The 15385-nt window shown below is 37.9% G+C and overlaps 1 protein-coding gene across 7 annotated transcripts in view; it reads left to right on the top strand.

The window, feature by feature from the left end:
- agtpbp1 (ATP/GTP binding carboxypeptidase 1) overlaps window positions 1-15385 on the top strand; it is a 71146-nt gene that overhangs the window by 38204 nt on the left and 17557 nt on the right. For all 7 annotated transcript variants that reach the window (XR_009811545.1, XM_061928978.2, XM_061928976.2 and 4 more), the window contains 9 exons: window positions 4214-4297; window positions 7832-7921; window positions 8019-8167; window positions 8248-8335; window positions 8404-8548; window positions 8823-8973; window positions 13091-13271; window positions 13341-13470; window positions 13548-13679. Coding sequence is in view for 6 of the 7 variants with exons in the window: in XM_061928978.2 (XP_061784962.1) it covers window positions 4214-4297; window positions 7832-7921; window positions 8019-8167; window positions 8248-8335; window positions 8404-8548; window positions 8823-8973; window positions 13091-13271; window positions 13341-13470; window positions 13548-13679 (1150 nt within the window). In the remaining variant the exon portion in view is untranslated. The remainder of the gene's footprint in view (window positions 1-4213; window positions 4298-7831; window positions 7922-8018; window positions 8168-8247; window positions 8336-8403; window positions 8549-8822; window positions 8974-13090; window positions 13272-13340; window positions 13471-13547; window positions 13680-15385) is intronic.

Raw genomic sequence — 15385 nt, 5'->3', positions numbered from 1 at the left:
CATCAGTTATGGCTGACTTTTTGTAGATCGCTTATTACAGTGGATATATATGAATATTATTGTATAATCACCTCATTATTTTTATACAATTGCTTATGCTTTGAAATCATAAGTCAGGGTGATAAGCAGATATGGACTTGGCTCCCGGGCCTTGAGTTTGACACCTGTGTTTTAAGCTATCCTAAAACACAACATTCTAACTCTTAACTAGTGCAAGTGTAAAAAGAAGTTAAGTGCTGGTAAACATCAGCGTATAAACCGTTCACTCTGGATTTTTTGAAATGGTCCTTGATTGACTGCACAGAAAATGACCAATCCGTTAATTGTTATTTTTAATGGCAAAGCCAAGTCCTGACTGTTCTGAACTCCTGTTTCGTTGCATCAGTATTATTGAGCAGATTTAGCGCCACACTGTGTAAATCAATAATCTATCCACTTGAACATTTGGCCTCAGCGAAAGACTTTTAAAAGGATTTTTGTTACCGTCATACGAGTGCATTAAGAAGTCAAGCGCTGTTAATAGTAAAGCGTGTGGACATTTCATTTAATGTCTTTGAGTTACAATGGGAGCAATTAGCATTTTTTTTTTCAAAAAGGATGGGTGATTGTTCTGAACTCCTGTTTCTGTGCCTCTTTTGTATTGAGCAAAATATATCTACTCGATTGGCGCAACAATCCATTAATCGGTAACTATCCATCTTTACTTTTCTACTCGATTTAAGACTTCATGTTGGTGTCATAAAAGTGTAAAAAGAAGTTAACCACTTTTAGTTAAAGACTGTAATGTATGTAGTGTGGACATTAGTTTAAATTACCTTGATCCACTATGTGGAAAATCAGGAGTTGTTATTTTTGAATTTTGTTTTTAAAAGCACGTGTGAATCCTGTTAAATGGTAAATGGATTATACTTGTATAGCGCTTTTCTACCTTCAAGGTACTCAAAGGGCTTTGACACTATTTCCACATTCACCCATTCACACACACATTCACACACTGATGGCGGGAGATCCCATGCAAGGTCCTAACCATGACCCATCAGGAGCAAGGCTGAAGTGTCTTGCTCAAGGACACGACGGACGTGACGAGGTTGGTAGAAGGTGGGGATCGAACCGGGAACCCTCAGGTTGCTGGCACGGCCACTCTCCCAACTTCGCCACGCTGTTTCCATGCAACTGTGGTATTGAGCAGAATGATACTGCTTAATTTGCCCTACAAGTTTATCAATTAATGCGCATCACTGATTTTAACTTACATTTTTCACCTTGCTCCAAGATATCATGCATCTCATTTTGTAACCGTTTTTTTTCACTCTCATATGAGCGCAAAATGAAGTTAACCACTGTTAATGACTAATGTGGTGGAGTCAACGTCGGCGATGAGCTAATGTGTTGGTTTTAGCCATATTGTACTGATAGACATAAATACATGGGTACAGTTTTCCTGGCTCCATGGCCATTATCACATTTTTTGAATTCCACACTACTGGTACCCAAAAAATTCCCTCATAAAAACACACACTTGTGGAGGTAATTTCTTTAGATCAGGGGTGTCAAAAGTGCGGCCTGGAGCTAATTTCTTAAAGGCCTGCGGGACATTTTAAGAACACTATTACAAAAACAATATACAAAGTGGAAGAAAAGAGCAAACAGGTGCAATGTTTTTCTTTTCTTTTTTTTTCCATTTATTTATTTATTTCAGGCAATGATATAAAAAAGTACAAAGTTGACAACACATAATAATATAAATGAATATAGTGCAAAAGGTAATGTATAGTATGTAATGCATGATTGTCCAGTTTTGCCTGAAAGGGAGTGGGAAGAAGATAACTTATTTAATCCCACCCCCAGTTCTCCATTCAGTGATTATTCACATGAGTTTCACTCTTACTTTGTTCAAGGATTATAATACAAATGTTGTATCATAGCGGCATTACCACAGTTAACAATAATTATTACACTGCAACAATAATTTGTATCAACAATGTAGGAATAATGAATATACCAACAATGGTAATAGACAAAATACCAACAATGGTAATAGACAACATAGCAATAATGGTAAGGAAACATTGAGCACATGTTAACACTTTGAGAAAAGTAACGAGAAAATGTGGCAAAACTGACTCTACAATAATAACACAAAGCTGCCATGCAGGCAGTTTTTTACTTTAAAACTGGCATTGCACAAAAAAAATTATAAAATCGATGGATGGATCTGAAGTTAATCTAAAGATTCCAGCATTGAAAGTAAAAATAATATATATTGATATTTGACTTATTTTTAACACTTTTATGAGAAGGGGGCTTTTTGGATCCCAGCGACCTTTTTTTAAACTGTCATTGTTCAAAAAATAATAATGAATAAAAAACAATGCTGTTATGAATTATTTACCTATTTGAGGCTCCTATTACTTCACTTACTTCACTTCACTATATCCCATTTTGAACATTTTTGTGGGGCAAATGTTGCGTATATTGTGTTTTTGCCATAAAAAAATGAGTTTTCTTTGACAAAAACAGCATAAAACATGAACAAATATTAAATCTTTATGTCAAAAAATAGATCTGTAGTTTATAGATACAGTATATTAGCGTTGAAAGTAAAAAAACAAATTTGATAATAATAGCAATTGTTTTTAACACTAATAACTGAGACCTTTTTTGGGTGCCTAGGGAAATTTAACAATTGCAAAAATTGAGGCGAGCCCTAATGGTTACAATAATTATTGCATTGGTTTTGACTAGAGATGTCCGATAATGGCTTTTTTGCCGATATTCCGATACCTTAATTACCGATTCCGATATCAACCGATACCGATACATACAGTCGTGGAATTAACACATTATTATGCCTAATTTTGTTGTGATGCCCCGCTGGATGCATTAAACAATGTAACAAGGTTTTCCAAAATAAATCAACTCAAGTTATGGAAAAAAATGCCAACATGGCACTGCCATATTTATTATTGAAGTCACAAAGTGCATTATTTTTTTTAACATGCCTCAAAACTTGGAATTTGGGATATGCTCTCCCTGAGAGCGCATGAGGAGGTTGAGGTGGGCGGGGTTGGGGGTTAGCGGGGGTGTATATTGTAGCGTCCCGGAAGAGTTAGTGCTGCAAGGGGTTCTGGGTATTTGTTCTGTTGTGTTTATGTTGTGTTACGATGCGGATGTTCTCCCAAAATGTGTTTGTCATTCTTTTTTGGTGTGGGTTCACAGTGTGGCGCATATTTGTAACAGTGTTAAAGTTGTTTATACAGCCACCCTCAGTGTGACCTGTATGGCTATTGACCAAGTATGACTTGCATTCACTTGTGTGTGTGAAAAGCCGTTGATATTATGTGATTGGGCCGGCACGCAAAGGCAGTGCCTTTAAGGCACGCCTCCAATATTGTTGTCTGGGAGAAATTTGGGAGAATGGTTGCCCCGGGAGATTTTCAGGAGGGACACTGAAATTCGGGAGTCTCCCGGGAAAATGGGGAGAGTTGGCAAGTATGACTGGGAGACGCAACTGCTCTGTACTTCTCCCTACGTCCGTGTACCACTCCGTACAGCGGCGTTTTAAAAAGTCATAAAATTTTACTTTTTGAAACTGATACCGATAATTTCCGATATTTCATTTTAAAGCATTTATCGGGCGATAACGGACATCCCTAGTTTTGACAATGAAAAATATCAAAATGGCCCCCGCATGCTTTCATTTATAAGTGTGTGGCCTTCAGTGGAAAAAGTTTGGACACCTCTGCTTTAGAGGCTCACTTGAGCTAAAGTCTAGCACAGTGGTGTCCAAACCTTTTTCCTCCAAGGGCCAAAGTGAACATGTGCCAGTGTTTTAAACATACAGCAGCACCATAATTGAAGTGTTTAAACCCATACCAACATATATAAGGTAGCGGAGATTATTTTATTGATAGATGGCAACGAGTTAGCCTCGAGGACATGTCATCAATGATTGTGTGAGCTTAAAATAGGCCAGTATGAATATGTGTTGAAATGTCAGTATGAATGTGTCGAAATGTCTTGGCCAGCCAAATTTGGCCCCTGGGCCTCACTTTAGGCACCCCTGGCTAGCGCGATGGAATGTATGACGGCCATGCTGGATCTGGATTTTAGTACAAATCTATAACCATATTGGTCTTAATTTCCGCACCAATTCCAAATTGTTGAACAATGCCAAAACTAAACAATGATCATTGCTTATGTTACCACACAGGTCCAAGATATTCCAGGATATCGAGAGGTTGATACACCCAAATGATATCTTGGATAAATTACTTTATGACCTTGATGTTCCCAGGTGAGTTTTGTTTTATTTATTTAATTCAAACTTATTGCCTTGTAAAATTATGACTTTTTAAATAAATGTGAACAATTAATGTTCAAAACCCAAAACCAGTGAAGTTGGCACGTTGTGTAAATTGTAAATAAAAACAGAATACAATGATTTGCAAATCCTTCAATTGAATAGAGCAGTGGTTCTCAACCTTTTTTCAGTGATGTACCCCCTGTGAATTTTTTTTAAATTCAAGTACACCCTAATCAGAGCAAAGCATTTTTGGTTGAAAAAAAGAGATAAAGAAGTAAAATACAGCACTATGTCATCAGTTTCTGATTTATTAAATTGTATAACAGTGCAAAATATTGCTCATTTGTAGTGGTCTTTCTTGAACTATTTGGAAAAAAAGATAGGTTTTTATTTATATTTATAAAGGATTTTTTAATCGTTGCTATTTTTAGAATATTTAAAAAAAATCTCACGTACCCCTTGGCATACCTTCAAGTACCCCCAGGGGTACGCGTACCCCCATTTGAGAACCACTGGAATAGACTGCAAAGACAAGATATTTATGTTCGAAGTGAGAAATGTAAATTTTTTTTGCTAATCATTAACTTAGAAAGTTGGGCAGCACGGTGGAAGAGGGGTTAGTGCATCTGCCTCACAATACGAAGGTCCTGAGTAGTCTTGGGTTCAATCCCGGGCTCGGGATCTTTCTGTGTGGAGTTTGTATGTTCTCCCCGTGACTGCGTGGGTTCCCTCCGGGTACTCCGGCTTCCTCCCACCTCCAAAGACATGCACCTGGGGATAAGTTGATTGGCAACACTAAATTGGCCCTAGTGTGTGGATGTGAGTGTGAATGTTGTCTGTCTATCTGTGTTGGCCCTGCGATGAGGTGGCGACTTGTCCGGGGTGTACCCCGCCTTCCGCCCGATTGTAGCTGAGATAGGCTCCAGCGCCCCCCGCAACCCCAAAAGGGAATAAGCGGTAGAAAATGGATGGATGGATGGATGGATTAACTTAGAATTTGATGGCGGCAAAACATTGCAAAAAAGTTGGCACAGGGGCATTTTTACCACTGTGTTACATGGCCTTTCCTTTTAACAACACTCAGTAAACGTTTGGGAACTGAGGAGACCAATTTTTGAAGCTTTTCAGGTGGAATTCTTTCCAATTATTGCTTGATGTACAGCTTACAATTTGAAATGTGGACTCGTCAGATCACAGAACACTATTCCACTTTGCATCAGTCCATCTTAGATGAGCTCGGGCCCAGCGAAGCCGGCAGCATTTCTGGGTGTTGTTGATAAATGGCTTTGGCTTTGCATATTTAAGTTTTAATTTGCACTTAAAATGTAGCAACCAACTGTAGTTACTGATAGTGGTTTTCTGAAGTGTTCCTGAGCCCATGTGGTGATATCCTTTACACACTGATGTCGCTTTTTGATGCAGTACCGCCTGAGGGATCGAAGGTCACGGGCATTCAATGTTGAGCCGCTTACGTGGAGTGATTTCTCCAGATTCTCTGAAACTTTTGATATTACGGACCGTAGATGGTGAAATCCCTAAATTCCTTGCAATAGCTCGTTGAGAAATGTTGTTCTTAAACTGTTCAACATTTTACTCACGCATTTGTTCACAAAGTGGTGACCCTCACCCTGTCCTTGTTTGTGAATGACTGAGCATTTCATGGTAGCTGCTTTTATACCCAATCATTGCACCCACCTGTTCCCAATTAGCCTGTTCACCTGTGTGATGTTCCAAATAAGTGTTTGATGAGCATTCCTCAACTTTCTCAGTCCTTTTTGCCACTTGTGCCAGCTTTTTTGAAACATGTTGCAGGCATCAAATTCTAAATGAGCTAATATTTGTAAAGAAATAACAAAGTTTTCCAGTTCAAACGTTAAGTATCTTGTCTTTGCAGTGTATTCAATTGAACATAGGTTGAAAAGGATTTGCAAATCATTGTATTCTGTTTTTATTTACGTTTTACACAACGTGCCAACTTCACTGGTTTTGGGTTTTGTAAAAGTATGACTTTTTTTTGCATAATGTTGAATTGAAAATTTGCGTTATCGTTCTTTTGCTGCTTTCGCTCCCGAGTTATGGAACTCACTCCCTCCTAAGTTGCGATCCTTCATGGAACTGGAAACTTTTAAATCTCAACAAAAAACGCATTTATTCAGGCTGGCTTTTTACACGCAATTGTATTTGCTTTTAAATGAGGCTCTGCACTGTTATAATATGCATGTATTTGATTAATTATTGCTTTTCTGACTAGTTTTTAACTTGTTAATACTGTAAAGCACATTGAGCATAGGGGTGTCACGGTACACAAAGATTTCGGTTCGGTACGTACCTCGGTTTAGAGGTCACGGTTCGGTTAATTTTCGGTACAGTAAGAAAACAACAAAATATAAATTTTTTGGTTATTTATTTACCACATTTGTAAACAATGGCTTTATCCTTTTAACATTGAGAACATTATAATAATTCTGCCCACGTTAATCAACAATAAACTGCCTCAAGTTGTTGCTCAGATTACGGTAAATAAAATGACAAAACTTTTCTTCTACATATAAAAAGTGCAACATTAAACAGTTTCAAGTCAACTCATCATGCTTAATTTATTACAGCATTTGGGAAGCCTGTTATTGATTTTTATTACGTAAATGTTATATTTTTTATCAACATGTGATAGCAGGGACCCTGCCATGCAAAACTAGGCTGCTACATTACTAATGATTAATGTTACTATAGCTGAAAAAATAGTACAAAAGTAATAGGAGAGACTATTCATCCCTGAACACCATGGAGTTCATGTAGGCTTAATGATGCAGTTACATTATTATATTAACTATCAGAGACAGAAACTCTTCATTTAACATAATGTCCTTTTTTGCTGCTTCAACACAGAAAAAGGTAAAGTGAAATAACAGACAGACAGGGCTTTGCTGTCCGTAACACACACACGCACACACACACGCAAGCGCAAACACACACACACACACACCGTAAAATTAGCTAACGTTACGCTAAAAGTGAATTAGCCTTCACCTCAAGCCAGGACTGTGAGCGAGCTGAAGCTGCCGTTTATGTTTCTAGAACGTCAACGGGCTCATAGTGATGTTACTAGTAGTTGACTGGGAGGTGTTTATTATAATTTGGGGAGATTCCGCTGCCTGATGCTTACCTGCTAAACGCTAAGCACTGACTACATGTGCTCTGAATACGCACTGCTGATTGGCTGTTAACGCTCTGTTTGTAACCAATCAGATGGTTGTGTGGGTGGGTGGGACAATGCTGGGTGCTGTGTAGAGGACTGACAGAGACAGGCAGAAGGAAGCGGAGCAGCTTGTTAAGACTTTAGCTTAGGCGGCTACTTGATATGTTTGTGTGGAAACTCGTTCGGTACACCACCGAACCGAACCCCCCGTACCGAAACTGTTCAATACAAATACACGTACCGTTACACCCCTAATTGGGCAGCATTGTGATGTACGGTGCCATACAAATAATTTGGTTGATTAGTCTTAAAATGACGCTTGTTTGCAGTTGTCCCGTGATTGAAAGCGATGGCGAGTCGTTGAAGTTCAACTCTCAGTTTGAGTCCGGCAACCTCAGGAAGGCCATTCAAGTCAGGAAGTAAGCTCCTGTAAAGTGTGCTTTATCACCATAAAGATGATGTACTGTTCCTTCGTTCATTTAGTCATTCAATCTAAAATCGGTCTGTGGCGTGTAGGTACGAGTACGACCTGGTGCTGAATTCGGACATCAACAGCAACCACCATCACCAGTGGTTCTATTTCGAGGTGAGCGGCATGCGCGTTGGAACCATGTACCGCTTCAACATCATCAACTGTGAGAAGTCCAACAGTCAGTTCAACTACGGTAAGACGCTCAGTGCGATGCAATCATTCAAATCACCTGCACTGTCGACTACTGTATATGTACTGTATATCTATTTATAGGCATGCAGGTGCTGATGTACTCCGTTCAGGAGGCCATCAGTGGCAGGCCCCGCTGGGTCAGGACAGGAACAGACATCTGTTACTACAAGTAAGTCACAAACCAACTGTGTTTTGGATGCTTTTTAATAAAAAACAATTGTCAAATTCTCTTCCCAGGAACCATTTTGCCAGGAGTTCTATTGCGACAGGCGGCCAGAAAGGGAAGTCGTACTACACAATGAGCTTCAGCACCAGCTTCAGCCATAAGGATGACGTCTGCTACTTTACCTACCATTACCCGTACACGTACTCGTCTCTTAAGGTGTTGTTGTTGTTGATATCGCAGTATTTGTGGATGTTTGCGGAGTGGCTTCACACTGACACTAATAAGCTCTCCTGTTGTTACGCTTCCACTGTGACCCCGCATGCATCCGCCGACTGCTAAATACAAATTTGAGCCTGCACACCCACTGTGTTCTCCAGCTGCTGCGCACTCATTAATCATTGTGTAACTGTGTTCACAGTTTGGCTGAGTTAACCAAGCTTAAACTGTGGTCCTCCCATCAAAAACATGTTTGTACCGATAACCTTTGCAGATGCACCTGTTTAAGCTGGAGGCGATGAGGACCCCCGAGATCTATCTGAGACAGGACGTCCTGTGCGAGACGCTGGGTGGAAACAGCTGCCCGCTCCTCACTATCACCGCCATGCCGGAGTCCAACTCCAGCGACCACATCTGTCAGTTTAGTGAGTAAAGCCCAAAAACAATTATTGCCTAGATAATACGGTGTTTTTTCTAGTTGATCCCAGAATGCATCGTCAACACAAATAGACGATTCTACTCAAATAGATAGTTGTCCTTTTACGCAAGCTATACATTTATATACCGTATTTTTCGGAGTATAAGTCGCACCGGAGTATAAGTCGCACCTGCCGAAAATGCATAATAAAGAAGGAAAAAAACATATATAAATCGCACTGTAGCTCGGCCAAACTATGAAAAGAACTGCGACTTATAGTCCGAAAAATACGGTATGTAATCTCAAGGTTGTACACTTTTTTCACAATATTAAGACTGTTGTACAAAATAATTGTCTAATACAATAATCAATCAATCAAAGTTTATTTATATAGCCTTTGAACACAGACATCTCAAAGGGCTGCACAAGCCAGGGCAAGAAAAAACTCAACCCAATGGGCACAACGAGAAACCGTGGAAGGCGTAAAACATAGGCGGGGACGTCCTTGTTTGCGCAGGGCATCGGCTAGTTGGCCATACAATAACAGTTTGGGGAGGCGAGCGTCATCCGTACGATGAACGCGCCTTACCCATCTGAGATGGTGTTGGCGAAGAATTGTGTACAGGTCACTGCACTGCAAAAAGTCAGTGTTAAAAAAAAAAAAAGAAGAAAAAAAATACAAAAATGAGGGGTATTTAATTTGAACTAAGCAAAATTATCTGCCAATAGAACAATAAAATTTGGCTTGTCAAGACTTTCCAAAACAAGTAAAATTAGTTAACTTCAATGAACCCAAAAATAAGAATATTCTCATTAATAACAAGTGCACTTTTCTTGGTAGAAAAAAATAATATGCGACCTTTTTGCTCAATATGTTGAAAAATATTCTTAAATTAAGTAAATGCTAGTGCCATTATCTTGACATAATGATATGCGCTCGGCATTACATTTCTTGAAACCAGCAAACTTATACTAAAAAGTAATTTATTGTTCTCAATGGAAAGGCAACAAGGCAACCACTTGTTACTCTCGGGGTCTCCTAGCCGCTCAGGCAAATCATATGGTCTAAAAATGCACTTTTCCATCGATAACATGACATCATCGCGCCAAGTGTGTGCTCTTTCAGTCAGTTAGTGCGCATATATACAGCCTGGCCCCCGGCCAAACAATTTTTTTAATTGTAATTTTGAATAATTTATCTGAATGTGCATGAACTATTTTGGTTCAAAATTGTTAGAAATGTCGCATGTTAAATGTTTAAATATTAACTGTCAGTTTACTGTACTGTGCCAACTGTATGTCGCATGTTAAATGTTTAAATATTAACTGTCAGTTTACTGTACTGTGCCAACTGTACTACTATATGAGTACGTATTTTCTATTGTTTCATTGAAAATAAAACAGCAAAGTCCATTTGGCCATCATCCGTTTTAATTATGAGACACAATTGTGTCAAAGTCATGATTTTTTTTTTTCATGCTTGAAATAAGAAATTATTACTTTAAAAAAGTAGTTGTATACTTGTGAGTATTGATGACACAGCTTTGCATTAGTTGATATTCTAGTTTCAAGCATGTTTTACTCAATATAGGTCATAAAATCTCAGCAACAAGCTGTAATATCTTACTGAGATAATTTAGGACCAAAACCCTTAAAACAAGTAAAACACTCTAACATAAAATCTGCTTAGTGAGACGAATTATCTTATCAGACAGAAAATAAGCAAATATCACCCCTATTTGGGATATTTAGTCTTACTTAGATTTCAGTTTTTGCAGTGTACCAATTTATAAGACTGGTGAGAAACACCAGTTTACAAACTCCAGACCTGTTTCTCTACTTCCACAATTTTCTAAAATGATTGAAAAACTGTTTAACAACCGATTGGACAAATTCTTAAATAAAAATTAAACACTCACAAACAATACGGACACAGAGCCAACATCTCAACATCAATGGCATTAATCGAAATAACCAAATACCAATGCGATGGATAGCAAAAAAAAAAAAGTGCTGCTGCAGTGTTTATGGATTATAAAAATCATTTGACACAATTAATCACAGCATCTTAATAAACAAATTAGAAAGGTATGGAATCAGAGGGTTGGTCTTGAACTGGGTTAGAAGCTACTTAACCAACAGGAAGCAATACGTGAAGATAGGCGAACACACTTCTACAGAGCTGAATATATTTTTTGTGCCGTACCACAGGGTTCAATACTTTTTAAAAATGTGCAATCTTTCTCATTTAGACCAATGACGTTAAGATTGTTGTCTCTAATGACCCCATTAACTAATAGCGCTTTAAGAAGCAATGATCTGATGTTTAAAAAGCCCATATTATATGTGGTGGGCTGTTTTGAGGCATTTTTTGTTATAGGTATCCGTAGTACTGATATTATTAACGTTACGTCTATTTTGCGTAGTGCGTGTTAAATAATATCAATCCCATCTAGGAATTGAAATGGACGTATTATTTGCTTGGTGCTGCGATAGATTTAAAGCTTCATAATTTGCCACCTCAGTAGAATGCATATCTACCTCTGGCACAGTCACTAAATAAAAAACACTGTGAGTCATGTATTATTCTACGAGAAATGCTATGTGTGCAGGAATTTTCCAGCCTGGCGCTGGTTAGTTCTAGCTTAACTGACTCCTCACCCGGGCTGACAGGCGCTGTAATTCCTTTGTCCGAGATTGCTCTCGTGTAGTCAGTCAAGTGTGACTCAACCAGTAATCTATATTACTATAAAGAGTGATGTTGCTTTCTTGGTTAGGGTGAATGCCGTCCCTCCTCACCAAGCCCGATTTTCCCCAGAAAGAGGGCCAATAATCAATAAACATTAATTAATATTTTATGACTTTGTCATTAGTTGATTACAATATAGGGACGTTTTGTTATATTTAAACTTATTTGGCTTAAAATTACCTTTTTAAAAAAGAAAAAAAAAAAACTTTTTGCTAAAATGACAATGTTTGTTTTGTAATATTAACACTTTATTTGTCATAACAATAGGACAATTTTTTTTTACAGGGAGACTATTATACTGCAAAATTATTTTGTATTTTTTGTAAAATTTGGACCATTTGTGCTAAAATTACAACTACTTGGTGGCACTATTAAAACTTTGTTGTAGGATAAGATGTTTTTGCATATTTAGAAATGTATTTGTAAAAGTAAAACTTTTTCCCGAATTTTTTCAAATTAATTTATTTATTTAGGAAAATATATAATTTATTGAATTTTTTTTTGTATTTCATCTTATGAACAAAAATCACACAGAATATCAATCAGTCGAACAAAATAATACTGTAGAGAATCCCAACTCCAAACCAACCTCTGCCCCGCAATACTTAATAGCAATCCACGGAGCAATTCAAAAGACACACAAACAACACAAAAAATAAAAAAGATAATTATATTAGGACTTTTCATAATATTGAGAGGGGTGGGGGGTAATTTAGGACTAATTTAGGGTTTCCTAAAATTACAATGTTTTTGTAATATCAACACTTATTCATCATACACTTTGGACTTTTCTTAACAACAAGATTGTTTTTCATAAATTTAGTACTATTTACCCTAAAATTATGACTTTTTAAGACTTTGTTGTAAGATTCATTTTTTTTTTGGCATATTATTAAGAACTTTTTCCCTAAAATTCTAATGTTTATACAACAATATTTACTATAAATATTATGTTTTTCCGTAATAGCTCCAGCGCCCCCCGAGACCCCGAAGGGAATAAGCGGTAGAAAATGGATGGATGGATGGATAAAACTAATTAAAAACAACACATTTTGTACAAATGCAGCTGTCCATTGATTGTTTGACAGAGAATTGTTACTTTCATTTTGCAGTGGAAATGTAACTATTCATGGAGGATTTTAAAATCAACTGCGCAAGTTTGTTTTCTTTAAAAGGCCACACTAAAAAGTAGATAGAATAGAATAAATATGCAAATGAAGTTGTAGAGTAAAGAGAATAGTCATCATTTATGACAGATAAAGTTGATAATATGCATATGTGGGCCTCTTTTCAAATAGACACCTGGTATTATCTAGCGCCACTATAGTTCAATCCAAATAAATCATCTTCTTGTGTTGTTGTGTTCTCTCTTCAGGGAATCGTCCATTGATCTTCCTGTCAGCCAGAGTGCACCCCGGAGAAACCAACGCCAGCTGGGTGATGAAGGGCACGCTGGAGTTCCTGATGGGCGCCAGCTCGCAAGCCGCCAGCCTGAGAGAGGCCTACATCTTCAAGATAGTGCCCATGCTCAACCCTGACGGAGTCGTCAACGGAAAGTGAGTGTGGGAAAGCGGGGAAAGGCTCACGGTGATAGCCACTTCAATAATTTTCCCTCAACGTTGTAGTGACCGCTGTTCATTGAGCGGAGAAGACTTGAATCGCCAATGGCAAAACCCCGACGCTGAGCTCCACCCGACCATCTACCACACCAAGAGCCTGCTGCAATACCTCGCACACATGCAAAGAGCACCGCTGGTACAACAACCTGGACCAGCTTCTCGTCACATCCCTTTGGCAGTATTCTTATTTAGGGTATTTTTTGCGCGTCTCAGGTGTTCTGTGACTACCACGGCCATTCCAGAAAGAAGAATGTATTCATGTACGGCTGCAGTGTGAAGGAAACAATTTGGCAGACTAACATCAGCGCAGCTTCCACTGAATTACAGGAGGACCTAGGATACAGGGTGAGCACACACACACACACACGCACACACACACTTCCTGTAACTTACACACACTTTCAATTATGAACTCCAGTTTCTAGTTATTTTCACTTTTTATTTGGTGTGGTTGAGAACTATTAAATTATAATATTTTACACATTTGTAAAAAAAATAGTTTGTTACAAAAATATATATTTTTTATTTTCTTTACATATTTACATAAATATTTTTTACTGCTCTGTTTGTTTAAAAACATTAAAACCTTTTTTTTTTTTAATATACTGTGTATTAGGGCTGTTCAGCATTCAAATATTTAACCGTGATAACCGCATTTTGTTCATACTTGTCTCGTATATAACCATAGATAGAAAGACGTTTGTATCTTTGATAAGTGTACCTTTAGACAGATAATTTTCAAGCTTCTAATACTATTAACATGAAACAATATTATTTGTTTTCTTTACGCAAATGTTTGTTTATCAAACATTGCACTCTAAAAATTGCTGGGTAACTATTGAACCAAACCAATCCTGGGTTACATTAACCCAGCAAGATGGGGTTCTTATTCTACCCAGCCAGCTGGGTTACTGGTTGGGTCACAAAAAAGAAATAACCCATAAATATGACCCAATAAGCTCAACCTAGCATTTAGGTAGAAAAAATTATCTATTTTAAACAGCTCAACACAGCAGGACTCATTTTCAGCCCTAGAGTTTTGTGCCTCAGACACTTTAGATCATTAACCAACATGTTATATTAAAATAATGTAATAACAACCAGTTGTAAGTCCTGTGTTTTTCTAAAACATAATTCCCAATTTAGAACAAATTAGGTTTTCTTCACATGACTAAAAACAGAATTAAAAGGATACACATTCTACTTTTTGCCTCATTCCTGTGAGAATCCTGCATGTGACTGAAGCATTGAGGGGTTGGACTATCCAGGACAAGCTGTGATGTGCTCAAACAACCACCAGATAGCACCTGTGAGCAGATAATACTGTTATCTCTTTCCGATTTATCGGATCTTATCAGTTCGGTAGTGCATTCTTCACTCACGCTTAAAGTGAAGAATGAGGCAAAAATACAACCTTACCTACTGTATATAATATGGACAAAAATATTGGGACAGGCTCCTGGCAGGCCTAAAACCCCACTTTTTAGATTTTTGGACAGACCGTTCACATCTTAATACGGTTGCCTTCTTTTTTCAGGACATGCAGGAAACATCCCCTAACTCTAAATATGACCCAAAACTGATTTTTAGACCTGTCGCAAAATCAGGCCTAAAAGTGTAGCCGAAAACACGACTTTTCTCAGGGGTCGTTATGTTTTTTGCCATTTTGTAAGTTGCTATCATAGTTTATTTTTGGAGCCAGAAAGCCAGAGAAACCAACCAAACCCTCATTAATTAACCAACAAGGATAGAACAATGCTAACCAGAGGTGGGTTACATTTACTCCGTTACATCTACTTGAGTAACTTTTGGGATGAATTGTACTTCTAAGAGTAGTTTCAATGCAACATACTTTTACTTTTACTTGAGTATATTTATAGAGAAGAAACGCTACTTTTACTCCGCTCCATTTATCTCCATTCAGCTCGCTACTCGCTACTGATTTTTATCGATCTGTTAATGCACGCTTTGTTTGTTTTGGTTTGTCAGACAGACCTTCAAAGTAGGATCTATCGCATGCCTGCGTTTCACCAATCAAATGCAGTCACTGG

The sequence above is a fragment of the Nerophis lumbriciformis genome, linkage group LG33, assembly GCF_033978685.3.
Source record: "Nerophis lumbriciformis linkage group LG33, RoL_Nlum_v2.1, whole genome shotgun sequence".
Classification (NCBI taxonomy): domain Eukaryota; kingdom Metazoa; phylum Chordata; class Actinopteri; order Syngnathiformes; family Syngnathidae; genus Nerophis; species Nerophis lumbriciformis.
This window is presented reverse-complemented; position numbering and strand designations above follow the sequence as displayed.